Genomic DNA, 25,219 nt, shown 5'->3' with positions numbered 1-25,219 from the left:
GACAGACTGTGAAAAACTGGGCTCTGGAGTGCAGCTTTTCCACAAAAGCCACACTGATGAATCTGCTCGACGAAAACGCTGATCAAATCCGAACAAAGGTAGTTTTTGAAATAAACTGATTGACTTAAAGTGCACAGAGAGCAGCCAGTGGACCAAACCGTGTGGTTTTAAAATTACACTAACGCAACTGCTTCGCTTTAAATGTGCAGTCAGTCTGTTTCTCTAAAAGGCTTCATTTTTCTCTGTCACCTTGGAAAGCAGTAACTTTTGATGCTGAATTGATTATCTCTCACATGGCCCATGTGCATGTTCTAGTTTTCTGTTTTTTTTTTTTTTTTGTTTTTTTCTGTGGACGTTACAGCACCGCACAACAGGCCTGGCATATTGTACTACAACGTTAAAGGCGCGTTGAGGCACGGAATTTGCCTCAAACATTTTTTGTAATTGAATTATTCAAGTGACATGACTAATCGTTCAGCCCTAGTGGTTGCTATCCAGGACCGGGGTGGTTCTTTGGTGTTCTGGATGTGGTGACTTAATGATCTGGGTCACATGACTTTCCTGGACAGAATTATGTCATAATAATCAATATGGCGAACTTATCGCAGTGCAGCATTTTCTGCCTAAATCTGGACCATATGGAACCAGGGTTCTGATTAAAGCGGCTCACGTTTGTCACACCTTTTTTTTTCTGCAGGTGCTGAGGAGGATGGTGATACAGATTGTGGAGGAGCCGTACTCACAGCTTACCTTCATTCCCACCAAGACCCCAATGAGTTTAACAGCACAGACACCAAACACATCACCCTCGGGATGACCCGGGGTCTGGATCTGGACCACACCAAATACACCTTCTTCCTGTCTCCAGAGTAAGAGCTCCTTCTCATGGATTCGGACCTCATCAAAACATTAGTGCTGACAGCTCAGAGCTGTTTTTTGTCACTTGTCACTCCCACAGATCCTACGATACCACGGCGGACTACTTATCAATGTGAGCACCGCCTGCAGTGTGCCGGCCGTGGGCGTGCGCCTGGAGGTGGCAGTGTTTGCCTCTCTGTGTCAGTACTTTGATAAGAGCGAGAAGCAGTGGAAGACGGACGGCATGGTGCCCCTGGCACAGACTAATACCAGCAGAGCCGTGTGCCGCACCAGGCACCTGACCGCCTTCCGCTGCTGGCCTGTTTGTACCTGCCAGCTCCATCAGCTTCATGTTTCCAGTCAGTGTCACACAAACACCCACTGTGGCACTTTCAACCACTCACTCACTCACTCACTCTCACCCACGGCTGTTGTCCTGCAGGAACGTTCCAGTGCTCCCAGCCCGGTCCGTGCTCTTGGTGTGTGTACTGGGTTTGTTAAGTTATGCGTGGCTGCGGCCATCTTGCACAAGTTGGACCAGCTGGATCTTCGCCGTTCTGGTGTGGTTCCACTTTGTGGTCGAGATGGACTCTTCAGTACGAGATCCAGGTCAAGACTGGCTGGAGCCGAGGGGCAGGTGAGTTGGTTTTTTTTCCTAAAAGAAAGCCACCATGAAAACAGCCGGAGCTTTTTTTTTTTTTTTTTTTTTTTGCCAGCTTGCACTTGGCCGAGACGGACGCATTTTCTCTTCTCTCCCTCCCTCCTTATCTTTCCTGCTTCTGTGGCGTGTTGTCTGTGAGGCTCCAGTTTTTGCTCTTCTGAAAAGTGACAAAAATGGATTTGTTAAAGTGGTCTCTGAACGCAATTGACACTATTTTTTCTACAAGACATTCGGGGGCGGCGGACCCGACCTGTCCTGCCGGGACGCATGTGATGGGCTACGTGATGACTCGTGGAGGAGATGCAGGTCATGTGCCTTTACACGCTGTCTGTGGAGGACGTCGTGTATGTGTATCTATTTGGCTTGGGAGTGACCGGCTTTCTGCTGTGTGGCGCGGGCATAGCGCTGGTTTACTGGAAAAAATTTAAAAAGTGGAGGCTGTTTGATTGGGCTGTCCAGAATTGCCCCACTTGATTGATTCGATTGGAAGGACAGTGATTGCTCAGTCGGCGGGTGTTAACCCGCACGTTGGAAACCATCTCTGGGAGGATTGCAGCGCTGGAAAACCGCCTTGACTGTCAGTAAATGACCACATCTCCTTTCTACATTCAGATGCATTGAGAGCCACTTTGTTCTCAGAACTGTGGAATCTTTCAGGCGTCTGCTAATCAGACATTCATTTGGTTTCCCCAAGACAGCTGTACGTCAAGGCCGCTGCGATAATAAACCTCCAAGAAGATTAAACACTCAAGCCTCACTTCCCTGGTTTCCCCCTCCCTCAGCTTCTCCAGCTCTGACGTTGACTGTGATCAGTGGACTGCTCAGAGCTGAACCCCCCCTCCCTTCCAGGATTCAGTCATGGCCGTTGTTTAGCGCCAAAAAGGGCTGCTACCGGAGTGTTCTGATAAACTGGACTTTCAAATCTCGGCTGTCGTCCTGTGTTCTTGTTTGTCTGTGTGTTTACTGTTCTCTGTGCTGATAAGAGTTTTTTCCTCATTGTTGTGGCTTCTCGAAGGTAGCGACCTTGAGGGTTTTTTTTCTCTTCCTTACCTTGTGTGTGCTTTTTTATATGTGTTTATGTACCAGGCCGGCTTATGTCTGTTACGTGTGTGTTGTTTGTCTTTGGGTCGGTCATGGTTTGCTCAGCCCTGCTGTGACCTAAAGCAGGGATGTACATCTAGAGCTGGTCCCCGGGCGCCTTATGGCGACTTCTGCTCCTAACTGGCAATTAGGATGGGTTAAATGCAGTAGACACAATTCATTGTGCAGGGAACATGTTCCTTTGTGCATATGACAATAAAATTCTTTTGAATCCTTGAATCACTGCAGATGTAAAACATGATGCAACGCTACAATACGCTCTGCCCTATGAGCATAACAATAGGAAACAGAATGTGGCCTGTCTTCCTGTCTCTCTGCCTTTCTCTGAATCTCTTTTCCTGTCTCTCTGCCTTTCTCCGACTCTCTTTTCCTGTCGCTCTGCCTTTCTCCGAATCTCCACATTGCTTCACAGGCTAAATGTTCTTTTGAAGCTACATGCTAATTAAGCCCTTGTCTGTTTCATTGGCATCTTTCCAGTCATTAAATCCCTTCATGGAGAAGGTCGTGTCTGATGATTCTCTCTGTTTAAGGTGCAGCTCCATCCAGAGATGGGAGTTGTATTCGTGTTGGCGATCCTCCTGTCCTGTGCGCCAATAGCATTTCTTGTATATTTGTCCGTGAATTGTTCTGTAATTTATGTCTGTGTCATGGCCCAAGCAGAGGGTCTGCTTGAGGTTTCTTCCTCAGAGGGAGTTTTTCCTTAACACTGTTGCTCTGGGGGTTGGTAAGGTTAGACCTTACCTGTGTGAAGCACTTTGAGGCAACTCTGTTGTGATTTGATGCTATATAAATGAAAATAAATTGACATTGAATTGAAATGATATGAATTTGAATTTCCTGCAGGTGTAGGAAAATGCGGCATCCCTTTCCATATTCAAATACCAGCTTGAGGAAAGTGATCTTTTTTTTTTTTTAAACCAAACACTCTGATTGGGTATTTCTTTAACAAACCTGGTTGGGTTTGTCCTTGCCGAGGTCCCCCACCACAGATCCAACAAGGGGTGGCGGTCCAGTTGCAGTTGAAACCATGGACGCTGCTTGTGCCTGGGCCCCGGTTGGCATGAGCTGACTCTCTGGTGCTTGGTGGCAGAGAAGAGAACACTAGACAAACTGCTGGACATTCCGGACCATGCCAGTCACCCTCTGCACACTGTCATCAGCAACCAAGGTTCCTCTTCAGCCACAGACTGCTGCTTCCCAAGTGCAGGACCACGACTGAGAACCTCCTTTGTCCCCAACCCTTTGTTTTTCTTTCTTACTTTTACTTTTGATACTCTGTGTGCTTCTTACTCTGCATGCCGTAGTTTTAGGCAGAAATTGAAGTTTTGGGTGTCCCAAAAAAATTCAGGGTGTCCAAAATTTTCAGCATCGACCAGTGTCACGCATAGCAAACTCAAAGGGGTGTGGGGCTCCCTCGTGAAACGTTTGAAAAAAATAGACCCTAAAGATGAATTCTAGTGCATCTAGAGAACCAAATACTAGACCTTAGAAACTACATTTTGCTTCTTTACACTAATATATTTTCTTTTCTGCCTGACATTATTGTTAATATGAACCTATTCCCTTTCTTACCTTCTTTAAATGTTACCTTTTTTCCAGGTAGGGGTTTCTTTCTTTGGTGGTGGTTTTCAACTTTCCCTGAACTTGTACCCGTCCTGTGTCTGACTCGACTCACTCCATCTCAGTGCATGTGCTTGTTTAAACTCCCTGCAGCTGCAACATTGCTTCTTTCTGTGCCCTAAAGTCTGCATCTATGTAGATTCTGAAATAGTCTCTCTCTCTCTCTCTCTCTCCTTCTCTCTCTCTCTCTCCCTCTCTCTCTCTCTCTGTCTAAGAAGTTAGCTCTTTAGAATGCTGAAACATGCAAATGTAAAAGAACGGAATGATATTTATGTTTATGTACACGTAAATGGTGCTGTTGTTGGGAGTGGCTGAAGTTTCATCTCTTGAACACCAGGTGGCGGACCCACGCAGAGTAAATGTTCCATTTTAAAGACGGAGAGCATTTCCAAAATGCAACGAAAACCACCAAAAAAATAATAAGTCCTTAATTTCCTAATATTTGGAGTCAGTCTGGTTCAGGGGTCTACAACCTTTACTGTCAAAAGAGCCATTTTTGCCCATCCTCCACAAATAAGTTTGACCTTTAAAATGAATGAATAAAGATAACACAGTTTCTAAAGTTTTTCTATATACAGTTCAAATTTATTATTTATTTATTTATTTAAATTGTAGTTTTTGTTTTGTTTTTTACAACCCCAAATCAGAAAAGTTTGGATGATATGAAAAATGTGTGTGTGTGGGGGGGGGGGGGGGGGGCACAATGATCCTGACATTGAGGTCAGCTTTAACGTATTTTATTTGGTAATATACATCCATTCCTAAATTTAAGGCCTGCAGCATTTTCCAAGAAACGTCAGAGGATGAAAACATGAACATTTCCAAATCAGTGAATATTTCTTAGACTGTTCCTTTCCATCAGTCATTCAGAAATACAAACAGTGTGGTACTTTATAGTAAATCTGTGTCAGGTAGGCAGTTCTCAAAAACTAAATGTCCATGCTGGAAGGAGACAAGTGAGGGAAGCCACCAAGACACAACTCTGGAAGAACTTTTGGCTTCTGTGAGTGGAGAAACTGGGAATAGTGCAACATTTTTATTTTTATCTTCATTTTACATATAGTCCCAACTTTTTCTGGTTTGTGGTTGTTTCTGCTGCATTTCTGAAATACAGAGCTGCTATAAAGAAAAGTGTGAACATTTTATTGTTTCTTAAAACTTTGTAGAACAAACACCAAACTCTTAGAAAGAAGGAAAAATACATGGACAAGTGCAGGAAAACTTTGATATAAACTGAACAGAACAATGCAGGCTGATTTGACCCCATATTTTTTTGTATTTGCGTGACCATCTCATGGGACTTGTCTTGGTCACGCCACATTAACCGGACAGTGAAGATGGCCAGACAGCATCTGTTCTTCCTCAGATGCCTTAGAGACTTTTGACTCCCCCTCAGAGTGCTCAGAAATTTTTAGACCTGTACCATTGAGAGCATTCTGTGTGGGAGTATCATCACTTGGATGGGCAGTTGCACCAAACAGTACTTTTTTGCCCTTAAGAGAGTAGTCCACTCTGCGGTGAGGACTATCAAAACTGCGCTGCCTGACCTGCATGACATTTACTCTAAAAGATGCAGGTCGAGGGCAGAGAAGATCCTCAGCCTGCCCCATCACCCTGGACATTCCCTCCTCTCTCAGTTGCCATCTGGTTGTCGGTTCTGTTGCTTAAGAATCAATACCGAGAGGATGAGGACAAGCTTCTTCCCCCAGGCCATTCGTTTACTGAATTTGAAATAGGGAATTTCAGTTTTTGTTTGCATATTTAACCCCCCTATTACATTATGCATAACCCCCTGACAACTCATCTGCGTATTTGTACATCTGTAAATAATATTTTATATATATATATATATATATATATTTTTTTTTTTTTTTTTCACTTTTATTGCACCTTTTACTTTTGTGTTTATGATTTTGTGCTTTTGCTATTGTTGTTGTTCTTGTTTTTGTCAGCAGGTACAAAGACACTTTTCACTGCATTTTACATATTGTATATTTGCATGTGACAAATAAACATGTTGACTTGAAATAAGAATAAAATAAGAGGTAACTAAGAGGGGCAAGTTCACCTTCACGGAGCCAGGTTTCAGTTAAGAACATAAAATCCAGTTTACGTGAAGTAAGAAGATGGTTCAGTAAAAGCATTGTCGGTCCAGCTTCAGCCCGCTGACTGTTTAAGGTGTCAAGTTTTGGTTTTGTCTCTGTGCTTCAGGTGCTTGTCCAGAGCGGCCGTATTCCCATGGTGTACCTGGAGTGTGTATCCTGTAAGGCCCAGTCCATCTACAACATCAGCCAGAACTCCTACGTCTACCTGAAAGGGACCTGCACGAACTGCCAGAGCTCGCCACGAGGGGTAAACGCACAAACTCATCACACGCCACCAGGCCGCCGTTAGCACGTCCCGCCTCACTCCACCGCTTGTGGAGAGACTTGAGAAGGATGTCATCAATATTGTTAAGTCACTCATTCATTTTCTGCCACTTATCCACGTCGCGGTGGGAGTATACAAAGCAGCTAATCCCACACTTACCTATGAATGAATGAATCTATTTATTCAGCACACAGATGAACAACAACAAAAACTCATAAAAAGAACAAATCAACAGTGAACCCGTGTGGCCAAAGGGTGAAGGCAGAAGAGAAGGTTATAAATACTCTCACCCTTATACCATAAAATAATGTATGGCATCTATAAATATATACAGTGAAGAAATAAGTATTTGAACACCCTGTGATTTTGCAAGTTCTCCAACTTAGAAATCATGGAGGGGTCTGAAATTTTCATCTTAGGTGCATGTCCACTGTGAGAGACATAATCTAAAAAACAAATCCGGAAATCACATTGTATGATTTTTTTTAATAATTTATTTGTATGTTACTGCTGCAAATAAGTATTTGAACACCTGTGAAAATCAATGTTAATATTTGGTACAGTAGCCTTTGTTTGCAATTACAGAGGTCAAATGTTTCCTGTAGTTTTTCACCAGGTTTTCACACACTGCAGCAGGGATTTTGGTCCACTCCTCCATACATATCTTCTCCAGATCTTTCAGGTTGGAGTTTCAGCTCCCTCCAAAGATTTTCTATTGAGTTCAGGTCTGCAGACTGGCCAGGCCACTCCAGGACCTTGAAATGCTTCTTACGGAGCCCCTCCTTAGTTGCCCTGGCTGTGTGTTTGGGGTCATTGTCATGCTGGAAGACCCAGCCATGACCCATCTTCAATGATCTTACTGAGGAAGGAGGTTGTTTGCCAAAATCTCACAATACATGACCCCATCCATCCTCCCTTCATACGGTGCAGTCGTCCTGTCCCCTTTGTAGAAGAGCACCCCCAGAGTATGATGTTTCCCACCCCATGCTTCATGGTTGGGATGGTTTTCTTGGGGTTGTTCTCATCTTTCTAAACATGGTAAGTGGAGTTGATTCCAAAAAGCTCTATTCTGGTCTCATCTGACCACATGACCTTCTCCCATGCCTCCTCTGGATCATCCAGATGGCCACTGGTGAACTTCAAACGGGCCTGGACATGTGCTGGCTTGAGCAGGGGGACCTTGCTGCTCTGCAGGATTTTAAACCATGACAGCATCATGTGTTACTAATGTAATCTTTGTGACTGTGGTCCCAGCTCTCTTCAGGTCATTGACCAGGTCCTCCTGTGTAGTTCTGAGCTTTCTCAGAATCATCCTTACCCCATAAAGTGAGATCTTGCATGGAATCCCAGACCGAGGGAGATTGACAGTCATCTTGTGTTCTTCCACTTTCTAATAAATAATCATAACAGTTGTTGTCTTCTACCAAGCTGCTTGCCTGTTGTCCGTAGTCCATCCCAGCCTTGTGCAGGTCTACAGTTTTGTCCCTGGTGTCCTTAGACAGCTCTTTGGTCTTGGCTATGGTGGACAGGTTGGAGTGTGATTGATGAGTGTTGTGAACAGGTGTCTTTTATACAGGTAACAAGTTCAAACAGGTGCAATTAATACAGGTAAAGAGTGCAGAATAAGAGGGCTTCTTAAAGAAAAATTAACAGGTCTGTGAGAGACAGAATTCTTGCTGGTTGGTTAGGGGGTCAATACTTATTTGCAGCAGTAACATACAAACAAATTATTAAAAAATCATTCATTGGGACTTCCAGTGCAGCTAGCGAGAGAATGGCAGCATAAGCAGTTTGCTCCTGACGGTCTTTGGAGTTCAAGCTCCCACAGCTACTCTTGTTACAAACCCTGGGGATTTTTGAAGATGGATACGGGAGTTTTAACAAGAAGTATGAAAAGTGCCAATTGACTGAAGATGAAGCTGATAAAACACGTGGTGACCAAGGCCACTCCTCGGAGCTAACGTTAGCACGACAAGGCGGAGCTGTGGCTGAACCTTCACTGCGGATTATATTTAAGAGTTACAGGATTTCAGAAAAGACAGCAGGGAACAATACTCAGACATTAAACATGAATTAAGAAGGGTGAATGAACGAATGGACGAAGCAGAAGGGAGGACTGATGAAACGGAGACTGTGCTACAAGCAGCATCCACGCTAATCAGGAGGCTAACTGAGCGCCAAGCTAACCTCGAGGCGAGGTGCTGGATCAAGAAGGTCGAGGCAGGAGGGACAACCTCAGCATTTATTCAATAAAAGAAGGGAAGGAAGGATCAGATATGGTGACTTTTCTGGAAAACATGCTGAAAAAAAGCACTCGACTTTCCCGGAGATGAAGTACTTGGAATTGAAAGAGCGCATCGCTCCCTGGTGGCTAACCGAACAATAGCAGTCAAGCTAAAGCCAGATCTATTGTGGTGAAATTTGCCAGCTATTGCATCAAGAAGAGGTCATACGGAGAGCATGGCAGAAGAAAGAAGTGTTTTGTGACGATGAGCGCTTTTTGTAGACCACGATTTTCCCACTGAAGTGATAAAGAAACATAATGAATATGGGGAGACCAAAAAAAGTGCTCAAGGAGAATCGTATCAAATTCCAGACCCCATACCCAGCCAAGATGTGGCTTTTCTTTAAGGATGGGACTCATCTCTATCAAAATGCAACCGAGGCGACAAGAGACCTGGCTTCCCGGGGTTTGCAGTCAGTGTGGTTAACCTACGGTCACCCCTGATCAAAGCGGACGACGCGCGTGGAGTGGAGGTCAGCAGCAGAGCACAGCAGGAGACAACGCGCAGCGGCTGGAGGACCCACACGCCCGTCTCATTGAAAAACTCCAGAGTTTCCAAAGAAGCAGCAACACCAAGGACTGACTATAAGAGCGCCATAGAAGATTGTCATTTGGGTGGAAAACTATCTCCTACTTTACTACTGTCAAAGAATAAACTGTGGCTATAAAGGTAACGTTATGAACAATAAAAGGTTTTGTATTTTTAAATGCACTTTATTTAAAAAAAAAAAGTCGGGGTACCTCCCCCTCTAGCTGCCACCTTATCATGGTGGGGGAGTTTGTGTACCTGGATGATCCTAGGAGCTATGTTGTCGGGGGGCTTTGTGCTCCCTGTAGGGTCTCCCACGGCAAACAGGTCCTAGGTGACGGGTCAGACTAAGTGCAGTTCAGAACCTCCATGACCAGTAAAAAAATCAAGGACTGAGACGTCGCCTGGTATGGCGGAGCCGGGGCCCCACCCTTTCAGCCAGTAAGTAAGGGATGCCGTCAAGCTGAAGAAGGAGTCCTACTTATGTCCTACTTATCTTTGTTGGTAGGTGGGACCCCGGAGGCAGCTGACAGGTACCGGCAGGCCAAGCATGCTGCACCCTGTGCGGTCGCAGAGGCAAAAACTCGGGTCTGGGAGGAGTTCGGGGAGGCTATGGAGGAGGACTATAGGTCGGCCTCGAAGAGATTCTAGCAAACCGTCCGACGCCTCAGGAGGCAGAAGCAGCTCTCCACCCACACTGTTAACATGTTCTATGGGAGATATGCACTTAAATGGTTATATATTTACTTGGGGGAAATAACTTTTTGCATCATATTTAAAGTACATGAATATACAGGACATTAAAATAATCTCTTTTAATGTGAAGGGTATTTCAAGCCCAGCCAAAAGAAGTAAAACATTCACAAAGGTCAAACGGGAAAAAGCCCAAATTGTATTATTACAATCAATCAACTTTTTTCTTATATAGCGCCAAATCACAACAAACAGTTGCCCAAGGCACTCCATATTGTAAGGCAAGGCCATACAATAATTATGAAAAACCCCAACGGTCAAAACGACCCCCTATGAGCAAGCACTTGGCAACAGTGGGAAGGAAAACTCCCTTTTAACAGGAAGAAACCTCCAGCAGAACCAGGCTCAGGGAGGGGCAGTCTTCTGCTGAGACTGGTTGACAAGACAAGAGACAAGAGACTCACCTCTCAAATTTAGAACATGAGAAGATGAAAAGAATGGGATACACTAGAGCTCATTATTCATCATATAATAGTGGACGAAGAAGAAGGGTCATTATATTAATATCCCAAAAATACCTTTTGAATATGTATCTGAGGAGTCAGACAAGGAAGGGAGATATACAGTGGTAACAGGAAGGATCAATAATGTATTAATTACCCTTTGTAATGTCTATGCTCCACCTGGAAGTAAATTTTCCTTTTATAGAACGGTGTTTGATTTGATGGCTGGAGCATCAGGGATTGTAATCTACGGATCAGATTTTAACCTTCGCTTGAATCCAAATTTAGACACATCTAAAAAGGTACCAACTACAACACTGCACAAAAAAGTAAACTAATAGAGGAACTGGGCATATTAGACCTTTGGAGAGACTTCTATCCCTCAGGCCGTGATTACACCTTCTATTCAAATCCTCACAATACATATTCAAGATTAGATTATTTTTTTTGTTTTTAAAAGGGACCGTAATCGAATGAACAGCTGTGATATTGGCTCTATTGACCTCTCTGACCACGCTCCAATTTCTTGTTTCTTGAATATTGAGGAAACTAAAAGGAACACACTGTGGAGGCTTAACACAAGCATTTTAAACAACCCACAGTTTGTGAGCAAGGTGAGAGAGGAAATAGTCATTTTTGGAATTAAATGACACAGGAGAGGTTGACTCAACAATAGTATGGGACGCTTTAAAAGCAGTCCTTCGTGGTAAAATTATTTCTTGGTGCTTACACAATAAGAAGGTAAAACAACTTAAATACATTGATTGCAATAGGAGACTGAAGGATTTTGAAAGACAACATAAAATTAATCAATGCCCAAAACTTTTAGAAGAAATTAAGAAAATCTGAAATGAAATTAATCTGTTGTACTCAAATGAAGTTGAAAAAAGTTTGTCTTTGCAAAACAGAAACATTATGAAGCCGGTCCCAAAGCAGCTAAGATTCTTGCCAGACGGTTACAAAAAGAGAGAGAAGAAAGCACAATATATAAAATTAAAGATCTAAATTCTGGAGCCATTTTGTTTAAACAGGAACATTTACAAGAAGCATTTGAAAAAATATTACAGGAATTTGTACTCGCAACCACCTGTACAAGGTGAACAAGAAATTGAAACCTTTTGTGCTCTCTTAACTTGTCTTCTCTGTCTGAGGAACAAAATAAAAGTTTGATAGCAGAGATCAATCAATCAATCAATCAACTTTATTTTTATATAGCGCCAAATCACAACAAACAGTTGCCCCAAGGCTCTTTATATTGTAAGGCAGGCCATACAATAATTATGAAAAACCCCAACGGTCAAAACGACCCCCTGTGAGCAAGCACTGGCTACAGTGGGAAGGAAAAACTCCCTTTTAACAGGAAGAAACCTCCAGCAGAACCAGGCTCAGGGAGGGGCAGTCTTCTGCTGAGACTGGTTGGGGCTGAGGGAGAGAACCAGGAAAAAGACATGCTGTGGAGAGGGGCAGAGATCGATCACTAATGATTAAATGCGGAGTGGTGCATACAGAGCAAAAAGAGAAGAAACAGTGCACCATGGGAACCCCCCAGCAGTCTACGTCTAAAGCAGCATAACCAAGGGATAGTCCAGGGTCACCTGATCCAGCCCTAACTATAAGCCTTAGCGAAAAGGAAAGTTTTAAGCCTAATCTTAAAAGTAGAGAGGGTATCTGTCTCCCTGATCTGAATTGGGAGCTGGTTCCACAGGAGAGGAGCCTGAAAGCTGAGATAACTAAAAGATTTTGGCTGAAAGATTAGAGAAGATACTTCCTTTCCTGATCCACACAGACCACACTGGTTTTGTTTTGCAGAGACAAACTCATGATAATATCAGATGCTCATTACATATTTTAAATCACATTCAACATAATAGTCTTGAGGCCCTCTTAGTGAGCCTTGACGTGGAAAAAAAGCGTTTGATTCAGTCAGCTGGGCTTTTCTGTATAAAGTGCTGGGAGCGATTTGGTATACATTCTAATTTTGTTAACGTTATCCATACATTGTACAGTGAACCTTCTGCTCTAAAATCTCTAAAATTAAATTAATGGTAATCTTACTAGATCCTTCACCCTTCAGCGTGGCGCGAGGCAGGGCTGCGGGTCATCACCGATCCTGTTTGTATTATACACAGAGCCTCTAGCCCAGTGGTTAAGACAGACAGAAAGCATCAGAGGTATAACTATAAATCAAGAAGAGCATAAAGTTGCCTTATATGCCGACGATGTACTAATTTATTTATCAGACCCAAATAATACGTTCCCAGAAGTGATGAACTTATTACATAAGTATGGTTAATACTCAGGTTATTATTTAAATATATCAATCAATCAATCATTCAATTTTTTTATATAGCGCCAAATCACAACAAACAGTTGCCCCAAGGCGCTTTATATTGTAAGGCAAGGCCATACAATAATTATGTAAAACCCCAACGGTCAAAACGACCCCCTGTGAGCAAGCACTTGGCTACAGTGGGAAGGAAAAACTCCCTTTTAACAGGAAGAAACCTCCAGCAGAACCAGGCTCAGGGAGGGGCAGTCTTCTGCTGGGACTGGTTGGGGCTGAGGGAGAGAACCAGGAAAAAGACATGGCTGCTTACATTTAATTATTCACCCTCAAAACAACTTAGAGATAAATACACTTTTAACTGGGATCAACAATTATTAAAATACTTAGGAATTCATTTTAACAAAGATACTTTATCACTAGCAAAAATAAACTATGATCCCTTATTAACAAAAATTAAAGATGATATCAAGAGATGGAACACAGTATCCTTCCTTAGTTTTAGTCGCAGAATTGAAAGTGTAAATATGAACATACTCCCAGCGATATCTTTTTCTGTTCCAATCACTTCCAGTGGAAATTACTGAAAAGAATTTTCAGAGCTGGATAAAATTATTTCAAGGTTTATCTGGCAGGGAAAAAGGCCCAGGATTAAATATAAAATGCTACAACTACCAAAGGGAGAGGAAGGCATGGCCTTACCGTATTTTAAAGGATATTTTTATGCAGCTCAAATAAAACCACTTCTAAATATGTGTTCCTCAAAATTTTCGCTCGATGTTTGTGGACCTGGCTCACATGAAGTTTGGGGCATGTGGCACATACAGGGAGAAAAGACGAGGATGCCCCAGAGGGAGGGCAAATACTCTCACAAAAAAAAAATCTGAAAGAGGATCTATAAGATGGATAAGAGAGGGACCTCTGGTGTGTGTAAAATGGATTGACACACGGGAGGTGTCTGTGTGCTCCACCATCCATCATGTGTTTACGGGTGAGACAGTGTGGAGAAGGGTGAAGGATGAGAAGGATGGACGCTGGATGGTGAAAGACATTCCCTGTCCTACCCCAGTGTTGGCTTACAATAAAAACATGGGTGGAGTCGACCTATCTGACCAGGTCATCCAGTACTACTCCACCCATCAGAAAACTGCACATTGGTACAGGACAGTGTTGCTGCACTTCCTTGACATTGCAACCACAGATGGGTTCATCTTGCAGCGTGAGATCAGCAGTGTCAATCAAGTGCAGCCCAGACACACAAGGACTTTATGGTGGAGCTGGTGTGCCAACTGTGTGGCACAGACAAGACAGGTGTCCCACAGAACAGGAGCCAGACCCACGTTTCTGTGCCACTTGTGACAGGCAAAGATCATCGCCAAAAAGCCACAAAAGACAGATTGAGGTGCCAACGGCGCCTTCAGGTGGACAACAAGAGGAGTGACTCACTGTGGAAGTGTCAGACCTGAGATGTGCCCCTCTGTGTTGGGTTGGACAGGAATTGTTTTTTTGAGTGGCACAAATAGTTTGTGTTGCTGCATCTTATTTTGACATCTGATTGTTTTGTAAATAGTTTAGCATTAGCATTTCCTGCACTAGATATTTTTGAAATGTACAAGTTATATTTACATTCTAAATCTTATTGTGATATCTGACTGTTTTGTAAATAATTGTACAAAAATGCCTGAAGCATTTCCTGCATTTATGTAAATAGTTTTTGAATAGTTTATAGTATTTAACTTTGTTTTGTTGCTACATTTGTACATATGTTTTTGAAATGTATAATTTGTATTTACATTTTAAGTTATTAAAATGGTTTGTTAAACATGTTTGTGGTTTTCACAGTAACAAAACAACCTTTATTCTACTCACATTTTATCTTTTTTGTGTGATTTTAGGTTCACTGTGTTCATACAGTAGGTCAGAATGCATGAGAAACTGTAAAGTCACACAGGTGAGGTTGTGCTGAAAAAGTGACACCAAACAAGACCAGGAAACGCTTTTAAAGGTAAATTAGAAAGGTCAAACCAAAAGTAGTCAATTATACCCTGGACTCCAGAGGGTTAAGGGGCAGTCACTTGGATGAAGATAGGACTTGGCCTATCTTTGGCCAAGTCTTCTAACCCCACCCCCCACCCCCCCCCCCCCCCCACCAAGCTCATTCCTGTCCAGTCACTTGAACCAGCCACAAAGAACATTAAAGTGTTTGAGTAGAAACTGATGAAAGGATGAAACATGTTTCCATCTGATGCAGCGCACACCGATGCCTCAGATTCACTCACTCACATTCACTCCCTCACTGATGTCAGCATGTTGTCCACTTGCAGTTTATGGACTTTACTTAACAGTATCTGAGTATGTTTTCCATCTGATCGGGGAATTGAACCTGAGTGTATGTGAACTTCTGCGTTCAGTCAGAACTTGAATTATTGATCAGAGTCAAACAAGACTTAATTTATTGGTTTTGGTCTCCCTCAGCGCTGGAGTGCTGTGACGCTGCAGAATGAGACTCTGGTCCTGAACATTTCCACAACCACCACAGGAAGTGACAGCATGCACCTGGTTCTGCGGCAGGGTGTCCTGCACCACCAGGACTCCTACGTCTTCACCCTTCATGTCACTGATGACAGTCTGGACGGCGAGGGCGCTGCTTCCATCACACTGCACCACAACACACCCCCAGACGGAGGAGAATGCAGCCTGAGAGGAGAAGGCGACAGAGACACTGACTCTGAAGGCTTTCAAGTCCACACCCTACGGGACAGAATCTACTTCAACTGCTCAGGTCGTCAGTACACACAAATCAGAACACGAAAAAAGGTTTTTGTTTTGCTCATTAGCCTATACCGCGGTCTGTCTGCTGTCAGGTCTGCACATGGTTTTTATCTTCCATCTCCATGCTCAGGTGCTTGAGTCCCCTGGTCTGTTCCACAATCCAGGGGCGTTGGGTGGCCCAGGATCACTGGTCTGTTCCACAATCCAGGGGCGGGGGGTGGCCCAGGATCACTGGTCTGTTCCACAATCCAGGGGCGTGGGGTGGTCCAGGATCACTGGTCTGTTCCACAATCCAGGGGCGGGGGGTGGCCCAGGATCACTGGTCTGTTCCACAATCCAGGGGCGGGGGGTGGCCCAGGATCACTCGTCTGTTCCACAATCCAGGGGCGGGGGGTGGCCCAGGATCACTTGTCTGTTCCACAATCCAGGGGCGGGGGGTGGCCCAGGATCACTCGTCTGTTCCACAATCCAGGGGCGGGGGGTGGCCCAGGATCACTCGTCTGTTCCACAATCCAGGGGCGGGGGGTGGTCTAGGATCACTGGTCTGTTCCACAATCCAGGGGCGGGGGGTGGTCTAGGATCACTGGTCTGTTCCACAATCCAGGGACGGGGGGTGGCCCAGGATCACTGGTCTGTTCCACAATCCAGGGGCGGGGGGTGGCCCAGGATCACTGGTCTGTTCCACAATCCAGGGGCGGGGGGGTGGCCCAGAATCACTGGTCTGCTCCACAATCCAGGGGCCGGGGGGTGGCCCAGGATCACTGATCTGTTCTGGTCGGTTTGAGTTGTTAAAGTACTCTTTATAGCTCATTAAGCTTTTAAAGGTAGTCTGGTCCACAAGTATTTGGACAATGACACCACAGTGGAGAAATGAATATCAAGATGTGAAATGTGTTTGTACTGTGGCCTTTCAGCTTCAATATCAGGGGTTTAATAAAAATATGACATTAACCTTTTCAGAATTACAGCCTTTTACAGAGCACAGTTTCTACAGTCACAACACAGATATCTGAAACTGCTTCACAACTGTCTTGGTGGCTTCCCTCACTAGTCTAGTCACTCAGTTTGTAAGAACGGCCTCTTCCAGATGGATTTACTGTGTGGTACCACACTGTTTGTATTTTCTTTTGACTGATGGAAATGTTAATGTGTTCATATCCTGGCTGTCATTATAATCTGACTTTGTGATGTAAGACTGCAGCCGTCGTCTGCAGTCTTAAAGGATCTTTTCACACTGCAGGTTACAGCGACCTCGGGGAGTTGGACACGCCCTTACTTTACAGTTTGGTGGCGACCACGCTGCAGAGAACATTACTGCGAGGACTTCTGCGTGTACAAAGCAGCAGCCCAGAACATTCGGCCTTCCTGCCTCCAGGATTCAAATCGAGCCGCTCTTGTGTCGCCGTGGGCATCATTGTGGAGGACCATCAGGGGTGCCGCCATCATCGCACCTCAACAAGTACGAGTCATCCACTGTCCTCTTCTTCTGGACCCCAGTGGTTTGTCTTTAGGAGATAGAAACTTTCCTCTGTTGTCTCTTAAAAATCTGGGATACCACCACCTCATTTTAGATTTTTACAAATTTGGGACGGCAACAGCCTCGTTCAGTCAATTTCAATTCAATTTACTTTCATTATATAGTGCCAAATCACAACAAAGTTGCCTCAAGGCGCTTCATAGAAGTAAGGTCTAACCTTTCCAACCCCCAGAGCAAGAACACAGGCAACAGTGGGAAGAAAAAACCTCAGGCAGACCAGACTCAGAGGGGTGACCCCCTGCTTAGGCCATTCAAACTGTTACAAGGTTTTTATTACAAAGTTTTACAAAGCTGAAGAAACAGGAAACAGAAAATCAGAATAACATCAACCATGTGCATTACTGAGATGAACCCAATCATTGGTGCTGCAGGCAGGGGGTCATCCAGCATGTTGGGGTGCAGGACCAGCGTCCTTCCAATACATCATCAGTGGGCCACAGCACAAGCTGGCCTCATGGTAGGAGTACATTACAAAATCAGACTGCAGTGTCTCCCTCAGTGAGGTGGCCACGGGCGGCTGAGTCAGCTTCAGCCAGGGCATCTCGTGGTCAGTCCGGCGCCCTGTGGTTTGCAGCTGTCAGACTTGAATTGATTTCATCAGCACCTTGGACAGAGAGAAAAAGAGCAGAATCAGTCAACTGAAAAAAACTAGTGTGTCAGAGCAGACCACAGCTAAAACAAGATACAATTAGGGAGAAAGAGTTTTAGCCTGAAATGTTGGAATCAAAGTGGACTTTTTAGTACCAACAGGAGAGCACTGCAGGTGCAGGTTCTGAGGCCTGCTCACTTCTTTTTAACCACATTCTGTGCAGAGCACCAGCAGGCACGTAAGGTTCAACATGTTCATTATATGGGCACCCTTTAGAGCAGGGGTGGGCATCGAGGGCTGAGACACTACAGGTTTTCCATGCAACCATTCACCTCAGCAGGTGGGTTGCTGATGAGCTTCTCCTCTGAACATAAACACCTGGTTGTCAATGAAATCACCTGCTGAGACACCTGATCATTAATGAAATCACCTGCTGAGGTGACTGGTTGCAACGGAAAACCTGCAGTGTCCTCGGCCCTTTATGGCACATGATTGCCCCACCCCTGCTTTAGAGCCTTAAAAACAACAGCAAAGCCTTAATTCAAATCTCCTGGTTTAGTCGAAGCGATGCTATAAAATGTAATAAACTTGAATTCACTTGAATTAAAGTTTGAATTAAATTGAATTGAATTAAACTTGAATTAAAGGTGCAAAGCAGTAAAAGACTCAGAATAAACGTGTTCGTTCATTTTCTATTCCTGCTTACTCCAGTTAAGGGTCACAGTTGTGGCGTCAGATCAGTCACAAAACCCCACTCACATAAAAAATGCGTTCACGCGTAGATAATAACTACGCATGCGCAAATAATCACTCCACACGTGCACGCAAAGGTGCTGCACATGAGGACCAGCACTCCACATGCTCGCTTGAACTTGATCTCTGCTCGCGCAAAGTTTATTTCTGCTCGCACGCAAAGAATTCCTGCTCGCTTGCTTGAAACTTATGGCACTATGGGGGAGGGAACCAGGTCGGCACTGGGTCTGCTGTGATTGGCCGTCTTCTGGAGAGCGAGGTTTGATTGACAGCCCTCCTGTGATGCGGAAGTCAGTTGGAGACAACGGCGTTAAGCGATTATCACCTCGTTTCTGCTTCAGACTTCACTCTAGTCATCATCTATCAGCGACAGATCTCTGAAGCTTCTGTACAACAATCATTCCCACATAAATTCAGCATTATTTCATCACAAATAACAAAGTCCTAAAAATCACCTCCCTGACACTCGTCTGCAGACTGACTGTTCACCCAACCGATCAAAGGGAATAATGTGATTATTAACCATCAGATTGTTGGGAAGTGTAGAGACAACCCCCGCCCACAACAGCTGGGCGTAAATGAACGGACAATGGATAAGCCAAAACAACAATTTACTGTTGTGAAGTGCACAACGAAATACAAACAATCACAAATTTTTGGAGTCAGTCAAAGGTGACGTGTGGGCAGGCTCGAGGATAGAAGACGTCTGTCCAGAGAAGAGCCGGGTCCCACACGATTTCCACTGCCAAAGGATCTGGAGCACACTGGAGCCGTCAAGTCCTGAGTCCCCAGGTGGCCACCGTCTCCAGCTGTCAGATCTGGTACTGCTGGCAGAAGCAGAAAACAATTAATGGTGGGGTGTGTGTGCACACACCCAGCAAAACAGTCAGCAAGCAGTTCCTTTCCAGTGGGGAAAAACACTTCCCACCTCCTGATCTCACAATATCCACAGTTTGTGCAGATCCCAAATTAAACTAACCGCTAACCGCTGAGGAGCAGGAACGCCAACTCCTCCCGACTTCTACAACCTCAGCTCCAGCTGCAAGTGTAACGGGTTACGTCTGCAACTCAGAATTGATAGTTAAACAGCTCTTCAAGCCTAGATGCAAAGGACATTACAACTACGCTTAGCTGCAAACTTAATATGTGCAAACTGCACAAGACGGCTGAGTCGTTTTACCTGAATGGTTTGACGATTTCTCGGCAGGGAGGTGGAGTTGCTGCCTGGCTTTTATGGGATGTGGTGATTGATGGTGATGTGTGACAGCTGTCACTCCAGGGCTGCTCCTGGGAGGTGGCTGCGCCCTCTCATGCCTGAAGCCCGCACTTCAGGCAGGGCGCCCTCTGGTGATGGGCCAGCAGTACCTCCTCTTCAGCGGCCCACACAACACAGATGACAAATTAAAACCTCTTAAATCACATGCAAACCGTGACACCACCACCACTTAACCCATCTCCTTTTATTAAAAACAATAATAATTTATTTATTCATGAATCAAATCCAAAAAAAACAGGTCCTGTAGAAAATCCTGAAGTGCTGCAAACATGAAAATACAAATACAAGAACATAAGGGGCTTATTGAATATTATTTACAAATAATAAAAGAAAATATAGAGCAACTAAACATTTACAAATCAAATTTGTCTATAAAAGAAACTACTTTTAAAGCATTATTGGAATCAGTCAATGATAGAGACTTATAATTAAGTTTAAACTAATTTTTCCAATGTAATGTTTGGTTTTGTCTTTAAAAAAACGACATTTTTGTATGTAATGTTTGCTTAGTAAAATTATATTATCAATACCAAATCATTCCAGTTAATATTCCAGAATTGATGTCTGTGATGTTTAGATCAGTGATCCAAATTGCTTCAGAGACAATCCATTGTTGAGGGTCAAACCAAAAGCTTTGCATCGTTTCACACAAAAAGAAAAGATGGTCCAGCAGGTCTTCAGTTCCAGTTACCGACATCCATTTGGAATCCCTGTTTTAAAAACTCCTGAGTTGGATAAATCTTGTTAGTAATTTTTAATTGGAGTTCTTTTGTTTTTGGTGAGACCGGAAATGTTAAATATTTACATCTAATCTTTAGTATTTCCTCCTTTCCAAAATCTTGAAGAATATAATCACTTTTGGGTGAATTTTTGAGACAATTATTAAGTAACCATAATGATTTTGGTATTAATAATATAATTTTACTAAGCAAACATTACATACCCAAATGTCTTTTTTTTTTTTTTTTTTTCCCCCCCTTTGATGGGTTTGGGTGAACAGTCAGTCTGCAGACGAGTGTCAGGAGGTGATTTTTTAGGACTTTATTTGTGATGAAATAATGCTGAATTTATGTGGGAATGATTGTTGTACAGAAGCTTCAGAGATCTGTCGCTGATAGATGATGACTAGAGTGAAGTCTGAAGCAGAAACGAGGCGATAATCGCTTAACGCCGTTGTCTCCAACTGACTTCCGCATCAGAGGAGGGCTGTCAATCAAACCTTGCTCTCCAGAGACGGCCAATCACAGCAGAGCCAGTGCCGACCTGGTTCCCTCCCCCATAGTGCCATAAATGTCAAGCGAGCGAGCAGGAATTTATGTGTCGACGCGGGTTGAGGAGCGGACCTGCGTCTGACGGAACCCAGCGCCAAAACAGAAAGCGGTTCCAATAACAAAACAATTTATTTTCCCCCTTCTGTGCAATACAAAGTGTACAAACGTAAAATGCGCCTGTCTGGCGGAGTGAAGGACGGCACGCTCTCCAGCGCCCAAAAGGATCGAAGCCCGGCGCTTCTGGACCCACGTTCACCGCCAAACACCCCCCAGGTGGACACGACAAACCGACTCTGCGAAGGATAGAAAAGGTGAGGTAAGTCAGCAGCTACAACTAATGTCCTTCAAAGGCACACACTATCAGCAACACATTCAGGTCTGAATTTAAGCTTTATGTAAATGAGCAGCTTCTCACAACAGGTGGAGGATCATCAGTCCGCACGCCACGGCAGTGAGAAGCGAGCTGCACAATTCTCATCAATGTTCACATATACTGCGTAACAAAATACCAAGTTACTATTAACAATTATTCAGACAATCAAATCACCTCTGATGTGTGCTGACAGCATGTGTCCCTCACCCGTCCTCCTTCACAGGCACGATGTGTCAAACCCAGGCGCGGTCCTCAGCGTCTCACAAACGAACATCACAAGGTCGAGTTCCCAGCAATTCTGCTTGAATCACACATGACTTAAATGCAGAACGCCATCTCATTATCTGCTTCAGCTGAAAGTCTTTAAGGTTGCACGTGAGCACCATCCACAGGTGCTGCACATTACGTTGATGAGGGTGAAGGACTCTTCTGCCAGCACCTTCTCCACAGACAATAAATCAGTTTGCATACCACCTGGAGAGCAAAGAAAAGAAAAGAACACCCAAAAGTCCAGCCAAACCCCCCAACACACAACAGAATTCTCTGCGCGCGAGCAGAAATCAATTTTGCACGAGCAGAGTTCATGCAAATTACTGGTTGAGCTAATAGGATTAATAAATGGAATAGTTTTGACTGTGTTGCGTGCTTGGTTTGCAAAGTAAAGGTTAAACAATGACCCCTGTACAAATTGAAATTTACCTTTGTCACTGTTCTTGCTGTTTTTACCCCATAACTCCAGAACATTCATTCACAGATAGTCCAAACTATACCTTGTTGGAATCTTTATGATCAGACAAATAATATGGAATACCTTTCAATATGATTGGAGCATTTTTAAATTTTGACCCCTGTGTAATACTTCAATTGACCTCTTCTTGGCCGCCTATTGAAAGTTCACGTGGGTACCCGGCATTTTTAAAAGAGTAATGTCTAAGGAGTATGTGTGCCAAATTTGGTGCTTGCATCACCATTTGAAGGATCCCTCAGTAAATATTCACTTATCTGCTGCACTAGGGGGGGCTGCTCCTCACACGCAGTTAATATCTACACGTGAATGCATTTTTTTACGCGAGTTGGGTTTTGTCACTGATCTGACGCCATACACGGGGGCTGGAGTCAATCGCAGCAGTCACAGGGTGTGAGGCAGGTTCACCCTGGACAGGATGTCAGTCTGTCACAGGGCCACATACAGACAGACAGACACATTCACACCTACAGACAATTCAAAGTTTCCAGTCCATCTAACCTGTGTGTCTTTGGAAGTGGGAGGAGGCAGAGGGAACCCACACAAACACGGGGAGAAAATACAAACTCCACACGACAAGGCCACAGGTGGGAATCGATCCCATGACCTTCTTGCTGTGAGGCACAGTGCTAACCACTAAGCCACCATGCTGCCCAGAATAAACATATTTATTGAATTTATTAACAATCAGCCCAAGGTCAGAGGTCGTCCTGCAAACAAACACTTTGTCAGAGTTCATCAGTAATGTTTGTTGTTGTGGGTTTGTCCAGAACCATTGAGGTTGTGTTGCCAGATCCACCCCCTGGTTACAGAAGTCTTCCTCATTGGCTGGCTGAGCTGACAGACAGCAGCCTGAGGGAGCTGCTGAAGCAGGGCGACTCTCAGAGGGTCCGGGAGTTATCGCTGGCTCTGATTACCGTCCTGAACGAGGTAAGACACACCTGTGGCTCAGCGCCGCTCTCTGACTCAGCTTTAGGAATCACACTCACTCTGTCCTCCAGCACGAGCAGACCACAGCCACGGCGCTGCCAGATGAGTGGAATTATCGAGTCAGGGTCCGCAGCAACATCACCAGAGCTCTGACCTCTCTGGACCTGACCACGGTGAATGACATTCAGCAGACGTCTGCCGCTCTGGCGCGGTGCACGGTGAGAAGGAACACAAACTCTCAACTGCAAGGAAAGAGCTTCAGAAGGTGCCAGCTGTTTGAAGTTGTGTGTGTTTTCTAGGCGGTGAGTCGAGAGTTCATCTGCGAGGAGTGTCAGAACAGCACTCTGACCAAACTGGAATCCATGTTAGAGATTCTGCAGAGTGACACCAAGCAGGGCACCGTCACACCCACTGAGATTGGCGACAACATCCTCAACATCATGGGTGGGTTCAACCAACTGTCTGAATTAAACACAAAGACCTCATCTACACCAGGGGTGGGCAATCCTGTGCCACGAAGGACCGAGACACTGCAGGGTTTCTTTGCTACGGATTTCATTGACGATCAGGCGTTTATGTTCAGGGGAGAAGCTCATCGGCAGCCCACCAGGGGCCTCATGTACAAAAGCTGCGTGCACATGAACACATGGTGTCCGTCCATCTGCATGCTATCCTTCAGATGTATCAAAAGTGAAATGAGCGTGGAAATGTGCGGTGTGTCACGCCACGTTCATGGCTGACGTGCGCACGTTTCTACAGCTGTTGTTCCTCTGCAGACACCTAGAAGTGATGCTGGGAACCGTTAATAATAGTGTGAAAACATGAAATCATCAGAGTGATGAGGAACATCAGAGACACACTGATGAACTTTTAACACACCCACGTGTTTACAGTTATATGGATGGATATAAAAAAATGGCGATAACAGTGGCTGCATTAGCGTTGTTAGAGGACCTTGCAAATGGTGCAATCCAACGTGAGCGTGTATTCAGGGAACGCAAGGATTTACTTCCAAATGAGGATAATTGGCTCTGAAATCAATTTTGATTACCAAAGCCACTGTGACTGGAGTTGTTTGCAGAACTGCAGTCGGCTCAGAGCGCAATACAGCAAGGAGCCGGGGGCTGTCTGTGCCCACACAGGTGCTGACCACGCTGGGCTTGCTGGCAACTGGGGCATTCAACCTTGAGCCGAGCCATCAGCTGTGTGGAAGCAAACATCCGAATGTCATCCAGGTACATCACATTCCAACATTACAGCGCAATTTGCAGCGAGAGCCGGTTTCCCGAATGTAATCTGAGCTACTGACTGCACACGTTGCTATAAAGGTGTCATCACATGATAAATCTGTTTTTGTTAATAGGAAACATTTTATTCCATCAGTGTTCAAATCATATGTGATGTGCAAATGTGCATCAGGCTGGTCAGTGGCTGACATGATGTGTGATGGGGGCTGCTTGGTGGTTAAGTTCATGTAACTGATCCAAACGAAAACCCGAGTGGGCACATTTGCACCTGTACGCATTCAAATATGTTTATTATTATTATTATTAATGTCTTTTTTTATGTTTGGTTGATGGTGAGCTGCAGAGCTTCTTAACAGACTTCCTGTGTTCAGTATTTGTCAATAAACACGTGTCTAAATTGTGACTGTCACACTGTCAGCAGAGGTGCGCCTCACCTCTTTAACTTTGCACTGTTCTGCATGTCGGCATCACACACACGCGCACTTCGTAGCTCCCACGAACATTTTACCAGTTTCATGATTAATCCCTTTAACAGCATACTGAATAAACTGTCCCTGTGTGTCTCCACATGACGTCGTGGGCTTATTTACATGAAATTGCATATTTAAATGGGGCGTGGTCAGGGAGGAGTTTGGTTCCACGATCAATTCCACGTTCTGTGGGATGTACAAACACAACGTGCTTGGTTCCATGCATACACATACTAATTATACATCTGGAATTTTTGTGCTTACGCCAGTTTCTGGGTTTTGGCGTACGCCATGTTTCAGTAGGAAATCCTCACGTCTGTTTGCATGAGGTCCCTGCTGAGGTGATTGGATGT

At 44.5% G+C, this 25,219-nt stretch overlaps 2 protein-coding genes across 2 annotated transcripts in view; both read left to right on the top strand.

Moving 5' to 3' along the window:
- The window catches only part of pkd1a (polycystic kidney disease 1a), a 334,259-nt gene that overhangs the window by 211,726 nt on the left and 97,314 nt on the right, over window positions 1-25,219 (top strand).
- On the top strand, window positions 6,433-15,861 carry LOC117526267 (polycystin-1-like). Its single transcript, XM_034188323.1, has 2 exons — window positions 6,433-6,592; window positions 15,379-15,861. Exons 1-2 carry the CDS (start codon window positions 6,479-6,481, stop codon window positions 15,811-15,813), a joined length of 549 nt encoding a protein of 182 aa, XP_034044214.1. The 5' UTR covers window positions 6,433-6,478; the 3' UTR covers window positions 15,814-15,861.

This window comes from Thalassophryne amazonica, chromosome 15 (assembly GCF_902500255.1).
Source record: "Thalassophryne amazonica chromosome 15, fThaAma1.1, whole genome shotgun sequence".
Classification (NCBI taxonomy): domain Eukaryota; kingdom Metazoa; phylum Chordata; class Actinopteri; order Batrachoidiformes; family Batrachoididae; genus Thalassophryne; species Thalassophryne amazonica.
The sequence above is the reverse complement of the archived record's forward strand: the minus strand, read 5'-3'. Positions and strand labels throughout refer to the sequence as shown.